Source organism: Osmerus eperlanus, chromosome 8 (assembly GCF_963692335.1).
Source record: "Osmerus eperlanus chromosome 8, fOsmEpe2.1, whole genome shotgun sequence".
Lineage (NCBI taxonomy): Eukaryota > Metazoa > Chordata > Actinopteri > Osmeriformes > Osmeridae > Osmerus > Osmerus eperlanus.
The window spans coordinates 2,994,403-3,010,751 of NC_085025.1; the positions used below are offsets into that span (position 1 = coordinate 2,994,403).

Genomic DNA, 16,349 nt, shown 5'->3' on the forward strand with positions numbered 1-16,349 from the left:
AACGTCTCTATAAACAACTTTACTGAACACAATAATATTTAGCTACATTACAGCGCTAGTTGTATCCCCTTCGATAGCTCAGTTGGTAGAGCGGAGGACTGTAGAGTAACACTGAAATCCTTAGGTCGCTGGTTCAAATCCGGCTCGAAGGAGGTGGAATTTTTTGACACTGGCTTTTATGTAGTTATATTTTCCTGTAATGATAAACACGCGTAAGAATTTTTTATTTTTTTACAATTGTATGTGTATAGGCTTCGTTTTATTTGAACTAATCACGTTTAAGATTCCTCAGTGAATGGAGTTTTTGAGATATTTTTTTACATGAAATAACACAAATTGCGGCCAACAGGCAATAATAATAATAATAATTCATAATTGACAGTAAAAAAATCTAATTCAACACTGTATTACTGTCAACAGTAAATCTAAACTGGACAAAGCGGGGAATTAGCCTAAGCGATAGAGCGCTTATTTTACATACGGATGTTAGCGGTATCGTTGCCCGTACCCTCCAATGTTTTCTACTAACATCTTTAAAAGCACTTTCAGAGGGAAGGGCAATACTGGTTTTCTTTGATGTGGGCCAGAACAACCACTCATTTCGTTTTCCTCCAAACCAGTCTACATACGCCATGCTACTGCGTGCGTACTTCATTCTGTTGTGAGAGCCAATCAGCACACGGATATTTGTCGCTCTGTTGTAGTGGGTTTGTTTGGGTTTAAAGAGCATCTTGGTGATCTGAAAGGACGCGAACGCGAAAATGATTATATTTCACGAATAAGTAAGACAAATAAACTCATTCACGCTTGAAACCAAATTATACATTTCTAGCAATTGTTTTTTTGGCAAGAGCTTAGATTGTCGTGTCCTTCGTGTTAAATTTTGCTGTTGTCCATTTGCTAGCATAACTTAGCCTCCTGCTAGCTACAGTAGATCGAGCTATTACGAGCTAATGTTACTGTAGCGTGTTAGCCTACTTCTTCCAATTTAACAACGTATTGCCTTCAGTGCATACATATGATCAAAAACAGATTCAAGACAATAGCGGGCAAGTTCAGCTATTCGGTTTTCAGCCCGGATATCAGCTCTGTTCCATGCTAGCGAGTGACAATGTCAGTCAGTGTTGTTTTTGCATGACGTTTATTTGACAGCAACTAAAGATTGAGCACATTTGAGGTGCGTTGCTACGTTATCATCTAATACGAGTCAAGAAGAGGTGACATGGTTGTTGGTAGTTACCAACCCGAGTAGCCCTTGGCCATCGAGCGAGACTGGATGTCCCACATTCCTGACAGAAAAGACGAATCTCCAGGTAACAATAAAAGATAAGGCCCTCTCGTAAGTGAGAGCAATGTCATTGACTGTATTCTAACTGGTGTACGGCTTCAACTGAATGTTCACTAGTAAGTTTAGGGCAGAAATATGAGCTTCACCTACACAACATCAATTGTTTGTTGCGTCTTCTTGAGCTGTGTGTTTTGGATGTGGGGGCGTGTCTTGTTGCACTCTGGTGTGGGGGCGTGTTCCCGAGCCTCTTAACCGTAGAAAGTACAAAACACTACTATAATATATATATATCAACATGCCTCAGAAACACATTGTTATGTGTTAATAAAATTGTGTGTTTTTGTAACAGGCGGCTCCTAAGGGGAGAGAGAGGTTAGCATCATGGAGGCACGGTTTGGCAATGTGGTGTTCAGCTCCCGTTTCGACTCAGGGAACTTGGCACGAGTGGAGAAAGTGGAGAGAGCTAGCTCCTCCCCCTCTGCAGACCTTGCATCCACAGGGAACGCCTCCTCAGCCCTTAACTCCGCCCCCGACTACGAGTTCAACGTGTGGACCAGCCCAGACTGTGCTGGGACGGAATACGAGAATGGGAACAGGTAACCTGGCAACGCTGGCAGAAGTCTCTAGAACATGGGTCTCTGGTTGCTCTGTTGCTGGAGAGCTGCCTGCCTGTTGATATTTGCTAGATTAGCGAAAACCTACAGGCAGGTAGCTGTCCACGGTTCTCCTGCCACAGACCCCTGCTCGAGAAGAATCGGAAGCACTTTCAATGGATTTCCTCCAATGGGGGGATGAAGATATTGTAGATATTGTACCGTGTGTGTGTGTGTTGCAGGTCATGGTTCTACTTCAGTGTTCGTGGTGGCATCCCTGGGAAGCTGCTGAAGATTAACGTGATGAACATGAACAAGCAGAGCAAGCTGTACAGCCAGGGCATGGCCCCTCTCGTACGCACGCAGCCTAGCAAGAACCGCTGGGAGAGGGTCCGAGACAGACCCAGCTCTGAGGTACACACACACACACACACACACACACACACACACACACACACACACAGGGGCATCATATTTATGAACACATAGAAAGGCTTCTTTATGAACGGTGTAAGACATGAAGGCTGTTGCTTTTTCTCAACTCTCTCTGTCTCCGTCTCTCCGTCTCTCTGTCTCTCTCTCTCTCTCTCTCTCTCTCTCTCTCTCTCTCTCTCCTTCTGTCTCTCTCTACTGTTTCTTTCTTCTCTCAGTTGGTGGATAATCAGTTCATCCTGTCGTTTACCCACCGGCTGTTGGAGGTGCGAGGAGCAACCACCTATTTCTGCTTCTGCTACCCTTTCTCCTATATGGAGAGCCAGGAGTTACTACAACAGCTGGATGAGAAATACCCCAGCACTGCAGCACTGAACCCCAGCAGGTACACACACACACATATATATACACACACGCACACACACAAACACGCACACATTCAACTGTCCTTGAATCACTTTGGATGAAAGCGCCTGTGGAATGAGTAAGTGTAATGTAATGAATCCCTCTGTGTCTGCCAGTGCGAAGGACAGTGTGTACTACCACAGGGAGGTGCTGTGTCACACTCTGGATGGCAACAGGGTCGACCTCCTGACTGTCACCAACTGTCACGGGATGCATGAGGAGAGGGAGCCTCGCCTGCCCAACCTGTTCCCTGACACCTCCACACCCCGACCACACCGCTTCCCAGGCAAACGGGTAACCCTCTCTTACAGAAAGTCTCTTTTCTGTGTGGTGGTTGTGGCACGAGGGGTGATATTGATGTGTGCGTGCGTGCGTGAAGGTGTTCTTCCTGAGCAGTCGTGTGCACCCTGGCGAGACACCCTCGTCCTTCGTGTTCAACGGTTTCCTCAACTTCATCCTGAGGAGAGACGACCCGCGTGCTCATGCTCTCCGAAACATATTTGTCTTCAAGCTCATTCCTATGCTCAACCCTGACGGGGTGGTCCGCGGCCACTACAGGTACACACACACACACACACACACTTCTTTACTCCCACTTGAAACGTGTTAGGAATTATCCATGAGATGTACAGATGTAGACTGGAGTAATGATGGTGTCTGTACTGGTGGGTCTGTGTGTGGTCTGCAGGACTGATTCCAGGGGGGTGAACCTGAACAGGCAGTATCTCAACCCCAGCCCTCAGCTGCACCCCTCCATCTACGGGGCCAAAGCGCTGCTGTTGTACCACCACACACACAACCGCCTGCAAAAGCCCAACACACACCCCAACACATACCCCAACACACACACCAATGCCCCTCCCCTCACTACCAAGACCACCAATCAACACCAAGCCCCTCCCCTCACCGCCCTTGAGCTCAGCCTAAACCAACGCAACTCCGGGAAAGACTCAAACCCCATCCTCCCAGAGGTCCCCATGGTGACGGAGGAGAATGGCTGGGTCACCACGGAAACGGGGAAGGGAGAGGAGATCAACTGTAATAAGAACCAAGCACCAAGTTCCTCAGAGACCACGCCTCTTATCCCTCTGGAGCTGACACTCACAGACGAGGAGCCAATCCCTGCTCACGAGGGGGGCGTGGCCTACTATGTGGACCTCCATGGCCACGCCTCCAAACGGGGCTGCTTCATGTACGGGAACAGCCTATCAGACGAGAGCCAGCAGGTGAGCCTCCGCACGGCGACTCGTTCTGTCGGGACGTGAACATTGCTGTAGTCTGTCCCTGTCTGCTGGTGGTGGACAACATGCTAACCCTGTGAGCCTGGCTGTGTGGCTGCTCCTCCTCTCTGTGTGGCTGCTCCTCTCTGTGTGGCTGCTCCTCTCTGTGTGGCTGCTCCTCTCTGTGTGGCTGCTGCTCCTCTCTGTGTGGCTGCTGCTCCTCTCTGTGTGGCTGCTGCTCCTCTCTGTGTGACTGCTCCTCTCTGTGTGGCTGCTCCTCTCTGTGTGGCTGCTCCTCCTCTCTGTGTGGCTGCTGCTCCTCTCTGTGTGGCTGCTCCTCTCTGCAGGTGGAGAACATGCTCTATCCCAAGCTGATCGCCGTGAACTCGGCCCACTTCGACTTCCTGGGCTGCAACTTCTCCGAGAAGAACATGTACGCTCGAGACAAGAGAGACGGCCAGTCTAAAGAGGGCAGCGGGCGCGTGGCCATACACAAGGCCATAGGACTGCTGCACAGGTACACACACACACACACACATACACATACACATACACACATACACAAGGCCATAGGACTGCTGCACAGGTACACACACACACACATACACAAGGCCATAGGACTGCTGCACAGGTACACGCACGCACGCTGGTGGAGCTCAACACATTAAACAACATGCCTTGCCTCTGCAGTTACACCCTGGAGTGTAACTACAACACAGGCAGAGGGGTCAACACCATCCCTCCTGCCTGTCACGACAACGGCCGAGCCACGCCCCCTCCCCCTCCCGCCTTCCCGCCCAAATACACACCAGACATCTACGAACAGGTACGTGTACACACACACACCTACCTTGGAGATAAGAAAGACTGTGTGTAGTTGAGATGTTACTCTTGCACCGTGCCCGGTAAAATACTGACTGTTCCTTGACATTATCCAACCCTGTTAGAACTATGCAGTTCTGTCCTTCGATTGTTGTCTAACCCTTGGGATAAACATCTGCTAAACTCTGTATTTGTTCCGTGTGTCAGGTGGGCCGTGCGGTGGCCATATCAGCCCTGGACATGGCGGAGTGTAACCCGTGGCCACGCCTCGTCCTATCAGAGCACAGCTGCCTGAGCACTCTCCGCGCCTGGATCCTCAAACACGTACGCAACAGCAAGGGCCCGAACACACACACACACGCTCAGCCCCGCGTGTACCGCAACGGAAGCAAGGCTTCACCTCCCAAGAGCTGCAGCACGTAAGTGGACACACACACACACACACGTCAAGCCTCACGCTCCTCACTGTCACGTTTGGATTGATATTGCCGAGCACCCACCTTGTCGTCGGTGTGTTAGCGTGTGTGTTAGCGTGTGTGTTAGCGTGTGTGTTAGTGTGTGTGTGTGTGTTGCCAGCTACCTGTCCAGCTCGGTGTCGGAGAACGCTCTGAGCGGTGTGGTCTCCAGCAGCCACAGCAGCAGCAGCAGCAGCCAGACTCCCTCCCCCAGGATCCACGTCTCCCCCAGCTTCACCTTCGGCTGCCCGCCGCCGCCGTCACGCACGCTAGCGCGCACCAACACGCACGCGGCCCGCGGAGCCACCAAGACCCTCGGCCCGGTCAGAGGTAGGAGCACTGCCACCTGGCCTCTCTCTTCAGCCCTGGTCTTCCTTTTATCCCTTTTATATCACTCTCTCTCTCCGTCGCCACTCGCTGTGTCTGTCTCTCTCTCTGCGTTGCCTGTTATACGGCTGCTGTTGTACTTTGTGTTTAGAAGCCTGCCGTCAGTTTGTGTTTGCCTTGTGGTCTACCGTTGGTTTCAGTAGTAGTGGATGCATTTAGCAGACGCTCTTATCCAGAGCGACTTACAGTAAGTACAGTAGGAGTACCCCCGAGGCAAGTAGGGTGAAGTGCCTTGCCCAGGGACACAACGTCATGTTGCACGGCCGGGAATCGAACCACCTTCTGTTTGGTAGCCTGATTCCCTAACCGCTCAGACATCTGACCCCCCGACTGTGGGGCAGGTAGAGAGGAGGAGAGACTGTGGGGCAGGTAGAGAGGAGGACAGACTGTGGGGCAGGTAGAGAGGAGGAGAGACTGTGGGGCAGGTAGAGAGGAGGAATGACTGTGGGGCAGGTAGAGAGGAGGAGAGACTGTGGGGCAGGTAGAGAGGAGGAGAGACTGTGGGGCAGGTAGAGAGGAGGAGAGACTGTGGGGCAGGTAGAGAGGAGGACAGACTGTGGGGCAGGTAGAGAGGAGGAGAGACTGTGGGGCAGGTAGAGAGGAGGACAGACTGTGGGGCAGGTAGAGAGGAGGACAGACTGTGGGGCAGGTAGAGAGGAGAGACTGTGGGGCAGGTAGAGAGGAGGAGAGACTGTGGGGCAGGTAGAGAGGAGGAGAGACTGTGGGGCAGGTAGAGAGGAGGAGAGACTGTGGGGCAGGTAGAGAGGAGGACAGACTGTGGGGCAGGTAGAGAGGAGAGACTGTGGGGCAGGTAGAGAGGAGGACAGACTGTGGGGCAGGTAGAGAGGAGGACAGACTGTGGGGCAGGTAGAGAGGAGAGACTGTGGGGCAGGTAGAGAGGAGGACAGACTGTGGGGCAGGTAGAGAGGAGGAGAGACTGTGGGGCAGGTAGAGAGGAGGAGAGACTGTGGGGCAGGTAGAGAGGAGGACAGACTGTGGGGCAGGTAGAGAGGAGGACAGACTGTGGGGCAGGTAGAGAGGAGAGACTGTGGGGCAGGTAGAGAGGAGGAATGACTGTGGGGCAGGTAGAGAGGAGGACAGACTGTGGGGCAGGTAGAGAGGAGAGACTGTGGGGCAGGTAGAGAGGAGGACAGACTGTGGGGCAGGTAGAGAGGAGAGACTGTGGGGCAGGTAGAGAGGAGGAGAGACTGTGGGGCAGGTAGAGAGGAGGACAGAGCCCAGCTGGAGCGAGGCAGGGTCTGTCCCCCAGCTGGAGACACTGCCTCCTACCTGCCTCACTGCCTCCTACCTGCCTGACTGTCTGACTGCCTCCTACCTGCCTGGCTGCCTCATTGCCTCCTACCTGCCTAATGGTCTCACTGCCTCCTACCTGCCTGGCTGCCTCATTGCCTCCTACCTTCCTAATGGTCTCACTGCCTCCTACCTGCCTTGCTGCCTCACTGCCTCCTACCTGCCTGGCTGCCTCACTGCCTCCTACCTGCATGGCTGCCTCACTGCTTCAGATTGTGTGCTGGATGAGATTCGGAACCTAGATATTAACCTAATCTGCGGTTGGCTGAGCTGAAATCCACTAACCTGCATGGCTTTGACCTCTGACACCAGCATGACCCCGTGACCTCTGAGATGGCAGGTCTGTGTGTGCGTGCATGAGTCGACATGGTGAGAGGTTGACCCGAACCAACCGATCACCCATTCTACCCCGACAGCTAGAAGCTGTAGAACAAGGCAGACCTGAGGCCCGTGTAACTGAGGCAGGGCAGCTTGTGTTCTGACCAGTCTCTAGTTCCCGCATGGGGCTGAGCTGTGTGTGGTCCTGTAACTGTGTGTGTGTGTGTACCTTGCGTGTCTGTTTTTGTGCACGTGACCGAGAGCGTGTGTGTGTGCCCTGCATGTGACTGAGCCGGTGTGTGTGTGTCTCCCTCTTCAGACACTAAGGCACAGGAGAAGAGACGCCCCCACCTCCGCTCCGTCCTGCGGTCTCCTAGCAACAGCCACGCCCCCTCCCGCCCCCCCCTCTCCCCCGCCTCCTCCTCGTCCTCCTCGTCCTCCTCCTCGGTGTGTGCGGTGGGCTCCTGCCCTCTGCCGGCCTCCGTCACTATGGCAGGTCTGTACTCCCTCCAGCCTCCCAGCCTGTCGGCCCTGCTCCCCTCCCTGCAGGCCCTGCCCCGGCCTGGGCTGCTCTCCAAACTGAGCCCCCTGCTCCAGCAGGGCCTAGCACCTCCACTCGCCTTCATCACCGACGCCAGCACCTCCCAGACCGGGTCCACGCAAGACTGAATGAGTGTGTGTGTGTGTGTGTGTGAAAGTTTGTGTGGGGAGGGGGTGGGGGGGGGAGGGTAGGTGTGTGTGTGATTGGTTGGTTGGTTCTGGGAGATGAGTTTGTTTGGTGCCAGTCTCAAACTTCTCTTTTGACGTTCCTCTGATTTTTGCCTCATACGACATCTGCACCTTACTGATTTATTTTCCCAACACACAAACCTAGAAATGTGTTTGTATTTTAGTAATAAAGCTACTGAAGCAGAGCTTCCACAGTGTACAGCCTTAGATAGTCACATAGCAAGGTTCTCAGTTACACTCATATTAGATGCTTCTTGTTTTAGGATCCTATTGTAATATGTTTACGCATCACAGTATTCATGAAAAAAGTTTTTTCATCTGAGTGGCCAAATCATGAACAATATGAACAAAGACAATATTGCAGGGACAGTGTGAAGATGTTAATGATGACCTTTTAACATTTTATTTTGCCATGACGCACTTTCAATTCCAATGGCAATGCTGTGTGAGTGTTGTGGCAGCGATTTACAGTTTTTTTTATGCACATTTAATTGTATTTAGCAGATTTTATTATTTCTCTTTTTTACGCTATTTAATAATCATGTGAGCACATTCTCTGAATTTCCCTCCCATTTGCCGATGGTCTTTGTTAGCTCCTCTTGAGATTAAAACACTCTCTTTCAACTACTGAGCAGAGACCTTATGCTCCTGAGACCACACTGTCATGGTGTAACTGTCAACACACTAGTCTCACACTGTCACAGTGTAACTGTCAACACACTAGCCTCAAACTATCACAGTGTAACTGTCAGGGTAACAATTAGTCACAGACCACAATTGACAAATATGATATCCAGTGTTAGAACGCTGTTGGAATCATGTTTATGATTTCTGGGCTTGGTCCCTAAGTGGATTGTGGCATGTTCCTTCCACAGCCCAGAACGTGACATTACCTGAACACAGACCTGCTTCTAATTGCATATCAGAAGCCTGGAATGGAAGCCACGCTGTTCGATATTCAGACACTACATTCTAAGCAGACACATTTAAAAAAACGAAATTCATGAAGTTACATTTGAATTTCGAACAAACGGCAAAGTTATCAGCAAATTTTAATATCAGATAAATCTGAGAGCAGTGATGGCTCAAGGGTTACTTACGTTGTTTTCAATGTCGTCATGCTAAACAACATCACTGATCTAGACCTCTTTTCTTGTGACGTGGATCATTAGTTGGCGTGGCTGTTTGTGTCGCTGTGTGCTACTTGGTCTGCGTGGCCTGTATAGTTACAGTTGGAATGTGACGTGTGGTTAGTCGGTACCTAAAAGTGACAAAAGAAGGGCTGAAGGCATACATAGGTTATAGGTCATGTGTTTTGTGGTTAGCTGGGACTACAGTATCTGTAGATGATCATGTAGAGTCACGTAATATGATGTGGGATTATATGTGTGTGTAACAAGGGGTTATATTACTTGGGGATTGTATTGTATGATATTTAATCCAGCTCAATCCTACTCTTTCATACCACCGTTAATGGGCTGGACTAAGCGTGGTTGGGGCCTGTGTTCTAGGTGACGACAGGTGGGCCAGTTTGTTCTCGGCCCAGGCAGGGTTCTGCGTATGAGTTCAGTGTTGTGTTGTTAGCGGTGGTGTGCCTTGCTCCGCCCTCCATTCCCCACCTGGTGCTTCGCCTGCCTTATCTCTGCTAGAGGAGAGCGGAACTTTCCTACACAGTTTCAGCTGGCTTTTCCTCCCTGGTTTCCTCCCCTTGTGTCCTTCCCCTCGATATCGTCATCTAAGGGGACGTTAACCCTTGACCCTCGAGGTCACAGACGTGTTCCATCCACACAGGGAAAGGAAAGAAGCCAGTCTAGACTAGCAGGAAGCCTGAGTTCAGTCTGGACTAGCAGGAAGCCTGAGTTCAGTCTAGACGAGCAGGATGCCTGAGTTCAGTCTAGACGAGCAGGAAGCCTGAGTTCAGTCTAGACGAGCAGGAAGCCTGAGTTCAGTCTAGACTAGCAGGATGCCTGAGTTCAGTCTAGACAAGCAGGAAGCCTGAGTTCAGTCTAGACTAGCAGGAAGCCTGAGTTCAGTCTAGACTAGCAGGAAGCCTGAGTTCAGTCTAGACTAGCAGGAAGCCTGAGTTCAGTCTAGACTAGCAGGAAGCCTGAGTTCAGTCTAGACTAGCAGGAAGCCTGAGTTCAGTCTAGACTAGCAGGAAGCCTGAGTTGTGCGTCCAGTAACACTGTGAACTCACACGTCTACGCTTTTATCATGTTGTGCTATTTGTTGTTTCCCATCCACACGCTTACCTACTTGTCTTCATGCGTGACAATACTACTTCATCCTACTCGCCTGTCGTCTTCGGTAATGGTTTCCTGTAAGATGAGTTTTCCTTCTCTGTGTGGCGCTAACCTATCTTCCTGTTCCAGACTGTCATTGTGTAACTGTGTCTCAGTAACACTCTTAACTGTGCTGTCTATTACCCCCTTACTGGGCTCATCTTCTGGAATAAACTATCCCTCTGTGGAGAAACTACAGTCTGTGTGTGGGACCTCTACTCTCTCCTGTGTGTGTGTGTGTGTGTCCTCTAATCAAATATACCCACAGACCTCAATTCATCTTGTATTGGATAGACCATACACACTGGCTGTGATCAACCCTACTCAGTAATGTAGCTATGACCACCATGCACATGCGCCACTCTGATGCATGATGATGTTATTACAGTCGCACTTTTTATTAGATCTTATTAGTAGTCACACTACTTGGCAACAGGACCGTCAGCAAGGTAGCTGATGCATGACTGATACTTGGTTATTTTTAAAGAGGAGTCAGTAACGTATACAACAAGATTCACCTTAATGAAAACATCCAACAATGACATACTCATGAAGCAACCCCATGAACTAACCCTAATGTAGTGATACATTGTAATTGTTATATTGTAGCGTTGGACAGACATGTAGCATTGGACAGACATGTAGCGTTGGACAGACATGTAGCATTGGACAGACATGTAGCGTTGGACAGACATGTAGCATTGGACAGACATGTAGCGTTGGACACAGACATGTAGCGTTGGACAGACATGTAGCATTGGACAGACATGTAGCGTTGGACAGACATGTAGCGTTGGACACAGACATGTAGCGTTGGACAGACATGTAGCATTGGACAGACATGTAGCATTGGACAGACATGTAGCATTGGACAGACAGGAGGGATGGCCAGTCCTCTCAGCTGACTGCTGCCCACTTGTCTTCTCTTCTGCTTCTCTGTTCCCTGTCGTCCTGCCCCCTCCTGTCGCCAGGCGTGAGCTGTCCTGACTTCCTGTCTGTAGTCCAGAGGCGGGACTTCCTGTCTGTAGTCAAGAGGCGGGACTTCCCCATGCGTGGCGGACGAGGAGGATCGGGGGGGCGGACCTTCTCACACATACAGAACCCCACAAAGACCTTCACACAGGTCAGCTCCTGGCACACACACACACAGGTGAGCTCCTAGCACACACACACACACACTCCTCTCTCTCAGGTGTGTTACATGCTCCAGTCTGTGGTTCAAACTGCAGTCTCTGTTCCCTGTGTTCCTCTGTGCCGTCTCTCAGCCCAGTGGGACAGGAGGACCCCTTCACATTCTCTCCTCCGTAGAGTTCAGCAAGTAAGTGTGTCTGCCAGGACTGCCTGGGGGGTGGGGGTGGGGGGGCAGTTTTACACCTGTAACAGAGGTGCTGAGGTCAAACTGACCCGTACCGTCCTGTTCCTATGCAACCGTCCAGATGTGAGCTGCAGCCCCGGACCAGCCGCATTCCCATTAGGAAGATGGACCCGGCCACAGCCCCTCAGCCTCCCCCTCAACCTCCACCTCAGCCTCCGCTCCTCTCCCCTTCTGGCCCCAGCCTAGCCCCCTCGGCCAACAGGGAGGAGTCGACCACACTGAGGGTTTGGAAGCTCCTGCAACCAGGCCTTTGCCGACACCTGTCAGGTACACCACACGTACACACAAGCAGTTGATACAAGAAATTGTAAATTGCAATGAGTCACAAAGTCACATGCCCATAAAACTGACATGGTCTAATAACCACCTAAATATGTTTGGAACCTTTACATACAAGTGGCCTACAAACACACATCAGTGTCTTTCTTGTTCTCTGCTGTAGGTGTATCAGGAAAGGAGGATTCAGTTATGTGCCTGGCCTCCAGGGCTTTGAAGAGGAACTCTGATAGAAGCCACTTCTACAAGGAAGATTCCACCATAGAGACCGCAAAACCACCACAGGTAACTTGGCATACATGTACTACTGCTGAAACAGTTTCCATCTACAACAGGGATGTTCGGGAATGTTCAATCCTGGTGTTCGGGAATGTTCAATCCTGGTGTTCAGGCCCACCGTTCTGTATGTTTTAGATGTTTCCCTGCTCCAACACACCTGATTCAAATGAATGGTTGTCATCAGGCTTCCACAGAGCATAATAACAACTCATTCATTTGAATCAGTTGTTTTGGAGCATTAAAACATGACTGAACATCCCTGAACACCAGGATTGAACATCCCTGAACACCAGGATTGAAAATCCCCCTGAGGACCAGGATTGAACACCCCTGAACTACAAGGTTGTTGTTTATATCATTTCGGATACTTCAGAGCCACCCCATTAGCGACAGAGCTGTTTTTTTTTCTCACCAGGTCCCGCAAGAGTCGGACCCAGGAGATTCTCTGCTCGAGTCTGTGAATGTGTGTGGGACAGCGCCCCTCTGTGGAGAGGTCTGAGTACAGCACATGTTCTTTCCTCATGGGCTACAACCTGCACCTTCCTACCATGCACCTACCTACCGCCTCACAGCTGACGGCTGCTTGGCTGCTAAGAGATTGATGGCTTCACATACATACATAGTACACATGAAGAGGACTGTAGCACCGATGCACTTTTTGAAACTGAACTATTTTCCTTACAGCTCTTTACTGTGATTTTAAATGGTCATGTTGAAAGTATTTTGCTTCCTCTTAACCCTTTGCATGAGCGACGCGTTCATGATGGACGTTAGGAAAAAACTGGAATAAACTGTTCATTTACGGCACAACTCACAATATTTATAAATGAGAAAGTTTCCTGCACATAGCTGGTGAACTATATCTATGTTTAATGCTATAGTGGTGTGCAGTTTTGGGATGCAAATATCGATGTAACAGTATATTCCTGGATGGTTTTGTGAAACAGATGGACACCAGATTGTGTGTGTCTTGCTGTATGACCAGATAAATAAAATAAGTAGTCTATTGTTATCATGATAATAAATTGTATTTGTTTCTTTCTTGCATTCAAAGCTCTAAATGAGTGAAATTAGTTATTTCATAACATTAAGACACATGAAAGGAAGTGAGAGGTGTATGTGTTTAGGCACAGTGCCAGCTAGTGTCAATACCAACTGTGTTTTAAAAGAACCACAACCAGAATGATTCACACACATTTTTATTAGAAAGCACTCCTGTACATACGGGGAATTATGTCTCTGTGGAAAAGCAGGAAAGGATGACAGGTGGTGTATGGGTAGAGAAAGCTGGAATATTCTTGCTAGTGGCACCAAGGATCTTCAGGGTAGCCCTGGCCCCAATCTCTCACACACACACCTGTAAAGAGGCATGAATTCACTCAATTTGGCTAAAGGCACAACATCTCAATCATGTAAAACGTCAAAAATACACAAAAGTAAGAGATCAAACTGTAAGCTTGAAGTCACTCACCCCATCATTATTACCAGGAGGGGGAAGGGGGGCGGGAATCTACTCCAGCTTCTTGGGATTGTTGACTGCAACGTAGTGATACAACACGACCAGCAGGAACAACGATACGCCAAGCATGTTGGCGAATATTGCCAGCTGAACGTCCGTAACCATCCTGCAGAATGGCAAACACAGCTAGCTACATTACCCGTTGCGAACATCAGACATTGACAAGGCGGTGCCAAACTACTACTAGCTAGCTATCTGACGGCTAACTAGCTCCAGTACTAGTGCAGCCAGCTAGACTAGCTTAGCATCTGAGCTAGCCTTCGCTAGCGCTGAATGAAAAAAAAGACACGTAGCAAGCTAGCTAAGATCCTGAAGCGCAATGGCTATAACATCTACATACTCTTTTAACTTTTGTAGGTTCGTTGAAATCTTACCTTGTTCTTTTTTATTGGCTGCTGTACAAAATAAATTCTAATGGATAAGCAGGGTCTGCTTCAGTCAGCTTTCAGATCAGATGCGAACCTCTTCCGCTGTTGGAAAGCCACGTCACGTAACTTCGTTCACAACGATTTTCTTCTTTTTTTTTTTTTTTTTTACCATTGCTGAATATTTATTGTAGCCTACAGCAAGGCAAATATGAAACATCAAAAATATTATTTTCACAAACTGAGAAGTATCAAAGAAAGTAACATTTAAACAGAATATGTATTTTTATCACTAGGTTTTGGAAATGTTTTGTAGGCCTATTGTTGAACACTTTGATTTATGAACAAAATGTGTCCCTCACATGAGAATAACATTCACCAGGTTTTTTTGTCTCTCCTGCATTAATATCCCCCAAATAAAATAGTATTTTATAGTATTTTGAGAAACTTAGAAAGTTAGTCTTTCTTTGATTGTATCACTTCACTAGGTTAAGCCAGAATAGTTGGTTGTGTGGAGAAAGATATACAGTGTTCTTAGTTTCTATTTTGTGTTAAAATGTTCCTTTGCTATCTAATGACGTATGCTGAAAAATGTCATTAGATTGTTACAGTGTCATTTAAGATCTCAAAGTATGTTTTATTGACCTTGGGAAGCACGTTTGGAAGTCAGGGCTTATCGGTTTTCGAGGACGGCCGGCGGAGTTTGCGTCGGTTTCCGTGTATTTCGATTACAGTTAATACTCCTTTGTATCTTTAGTTGAAGATAATTTGACACTAGTGACAAGATAATAATGCAATAATGTACAACATATCATCCTCACCAGAGGAGGCAACAGTGTGCTCATGTTGTCAGCAGATGTGGGTGTCTGGACTCGTATGAGGCAGGAGTGGCCGAATGTTTCGACATCGCCTTCCCGGCGTGCTTGAGCGGTAGTTGCTAAAGCTAGATGTAGTGTCCCTAACGAGGATAGCTGTTAGGGAATCTCGATCAAGAGGGAATCGATTTTCAAGTTGCTGGATTCAGAGCCTTGGGATTGCCATCATGGCTATGTACGAATATGTCACTCAAGAGCAGCTGTCGGGCTTCGACAAGTACAAGGTATGATCAGAAAAAACTGCATTAGCAGGGCTTAGAATATTTCCTGGAAAGAAACCCTTCGTGGATCGTTCCAGATCATGTAGTTGAGCTGTAATGTAGTTACCACGAGCCACTGTGAGCCATTTACGTTCTGTTTCAGTAACCAGTGTAAGTTAAACTAAAACCCGATCCTTAGTAGAATCATTTCCGATGAATATCGCACTGTTACGTTATCTATCGTTACCTTTCCACCGAATAGACGGAGCCCATTGATGTAGACGGCGCCCATTGGTGGATGACAGCGCGTGCATATAGCTTACTGTTAGAAGGATGCAATCTAATCAGTTTCACTTGCTTTGACTAAAATAAGCATTGTTGTGATTGAAAGGCGCTCAAGGGAGATGGTTAACATTAAGTATCTATAGTAATACTGACAGGAAAACACTTGTCACGACTCTGACACGACACCTCACCGAGCACCCAGCTAACCCGATTATTAGCACGCACATCCCATTGAATCTTAGCTGAAATGCCAACCTGCTGAAATTAATATGACGACCTAGTTTGTACATAATTAACGTATGATAGCTAACGTCTTTATCCTTGGTTGGTTGATCTGGCTGAGACGTAGCTAGTCCTGAAAACTCACTGGACCCTAAATGTCCTTAGCAGGTAGAGGTTAGCTTCGTCTCGTTGACCGTTTCTCCTGACCTGTGGGTTTCCGGGTGTGTGTAAGAGAGAGGTGTAAATCTGTCAGCCACCTTACATTTGGGGTCTAAAATAATGTTCAGCCGTGAACGCATATATCTGGGTTTGGCAAAACCATGTCACTGCTTGAACAAATATCATTTTGTAGCCATGTGGCTCAACAGGGAACAGACTGGTATGAGGTATAAGACTGGTATTGCTCATGCGGCTTTCAGCTACCTTTTCAAACCTCAGAGCTTTTTAGTTGATGTCCAAATCACTTAAAAATACACTAGTAGATGACTGTTTAGGGCCAATTAACCCTACACAGTGGATCACTACCAGCTTGTGTAGGCAGCAGGGATTCCTGTTCAAGCCAGGGGGAAGAAGAGGGCTGTGTGACTGGAGATATTGTTTACTTCACCAGTTCTTCACTGTTTACTTCACTAGTCACCAGTTGTCTAGGTCATGCTTGTGTTCTGCTCAATGTTCAGAAGGACATCATGCATGTATTGAATGCTCTTCACA

General features: G+C 48.6%; 3 protein-coding genes and 1 non-coding gene across 17 annotated transcripts in view; 3 read left to right on the forward strand and 1 right to left on the reverse strand.

The window, feature by feature from the left end:
• The window catches only part of ost4 (oligosaccharyltransferase complex subunit 4 (non-catalytic)), a 95,985-nt gene extending 82,188 nt beyond the window's left edge, over nt 1-13,797 (reverse strand). For 2 of the 4 annotated variants that reach the window (XM_062467978.1, XM_062467979.1), the window contains exon 1: nt 13,644-13,797. In XM_062467978.1, coding sequence (XP_062323962.1) covers nt 13,683-13,796 — 114 coding nt within the window. In that variant the 5' untranslated portion in view covers nt 13,797 and the 3' untranslated portion in view covers nt 13,644-13,682. Of the gene's footprint in view, nt 1-13,355; nt 13,530-13,639 lie in introns of those variants that run through there. The other 2 variants (XM_062467977.1, XM_062467975.1) reach the window with 2 other exon arrangements.
• trnay-gua (transfer RNA tyrosine (anticodon GUA)) lies at nt 68-152 on the forward strand. Its single transcript is given in 2 exon segments — nt 68-104; nt 117-152. It is a non-coding gene; the product is annotated as a tRNA-Tyr (tRNA).
• agbl5 (AGBL carboxypeptidase 5) lies at nt 269-13,182 on the forward strand. 9 transcript variants are annotated; one of them, XM_062467881.1, is made up of 18 exons: nt 269-782; nt 1,153-1,313; nt 1,638-1,884; nt 2,124-2,295; nt 2,532-2,698; nt 2,835-3,012; nt 3,098-3,276; nt 3,407-3,944; nt 4,286-4,455; nt 4,629-4,764; nt 4,968-5,179; nt 5,337-5,545; nt 7,551-7,727; nt 11,214-11,392; nt 11,508-11,560; nt 11,679-11,884; nt 12,060-12,178; nt 12,588-13,182. In XM_062467881.1, exons 3-18 carry the CDS (start codon nt 1,670-1,672, stop codon nt 12,669-12,671), a joined length of 2,994 nt encoding a protein of 997 aa, XP_062323865.1. In that variant the 5' UTR covers nt 269-782; nt 1,153-1,313; nt 1,638-1,669; the 3' UTR covers nt 12,672-13,182. The 9 variants fall into 9 exon arrangements, 4 of the variants coding, with proteins under 4 accessions (XP_062323865.1, XP_062323864.1, XP_062323867.1 ...); XM_062467880.1 differs by lacking the exon at nt 269-782 and having other exon boundaries at nt 793-1,313; XM_062467883.1 differs by lacking the exon at nt 269-782 and having other exon boundaries at nt 793-1,313; nt 11,214-11,365.
• A 1,114-nt stretch (nt 13,798-14,911) lies between the features above and the next one.
• Nucleotides 14,912-16,349, forward strand: part of selenoi (selenoprotein I) — a 97,353-nt gene continuing 95,915 nt past the window's right edge. For all 3 annotated transcript variants that reach the window (XR_009930980.1, XR_009930981.1, XM_062467940.1), the window contains exon 1: nt 14,912-15,155. Coding sequence is in view for 1 of the 3 variants with exons in the window: in XM_062467940.1 (XP_062323924.1) it covers nt 15,099-15,155 (57 nt within the window). In the remaining 2 variants the exon portion in view is untranslated. The remainder of the gene's footprint in view (nt 15,156-16,349) is intronic.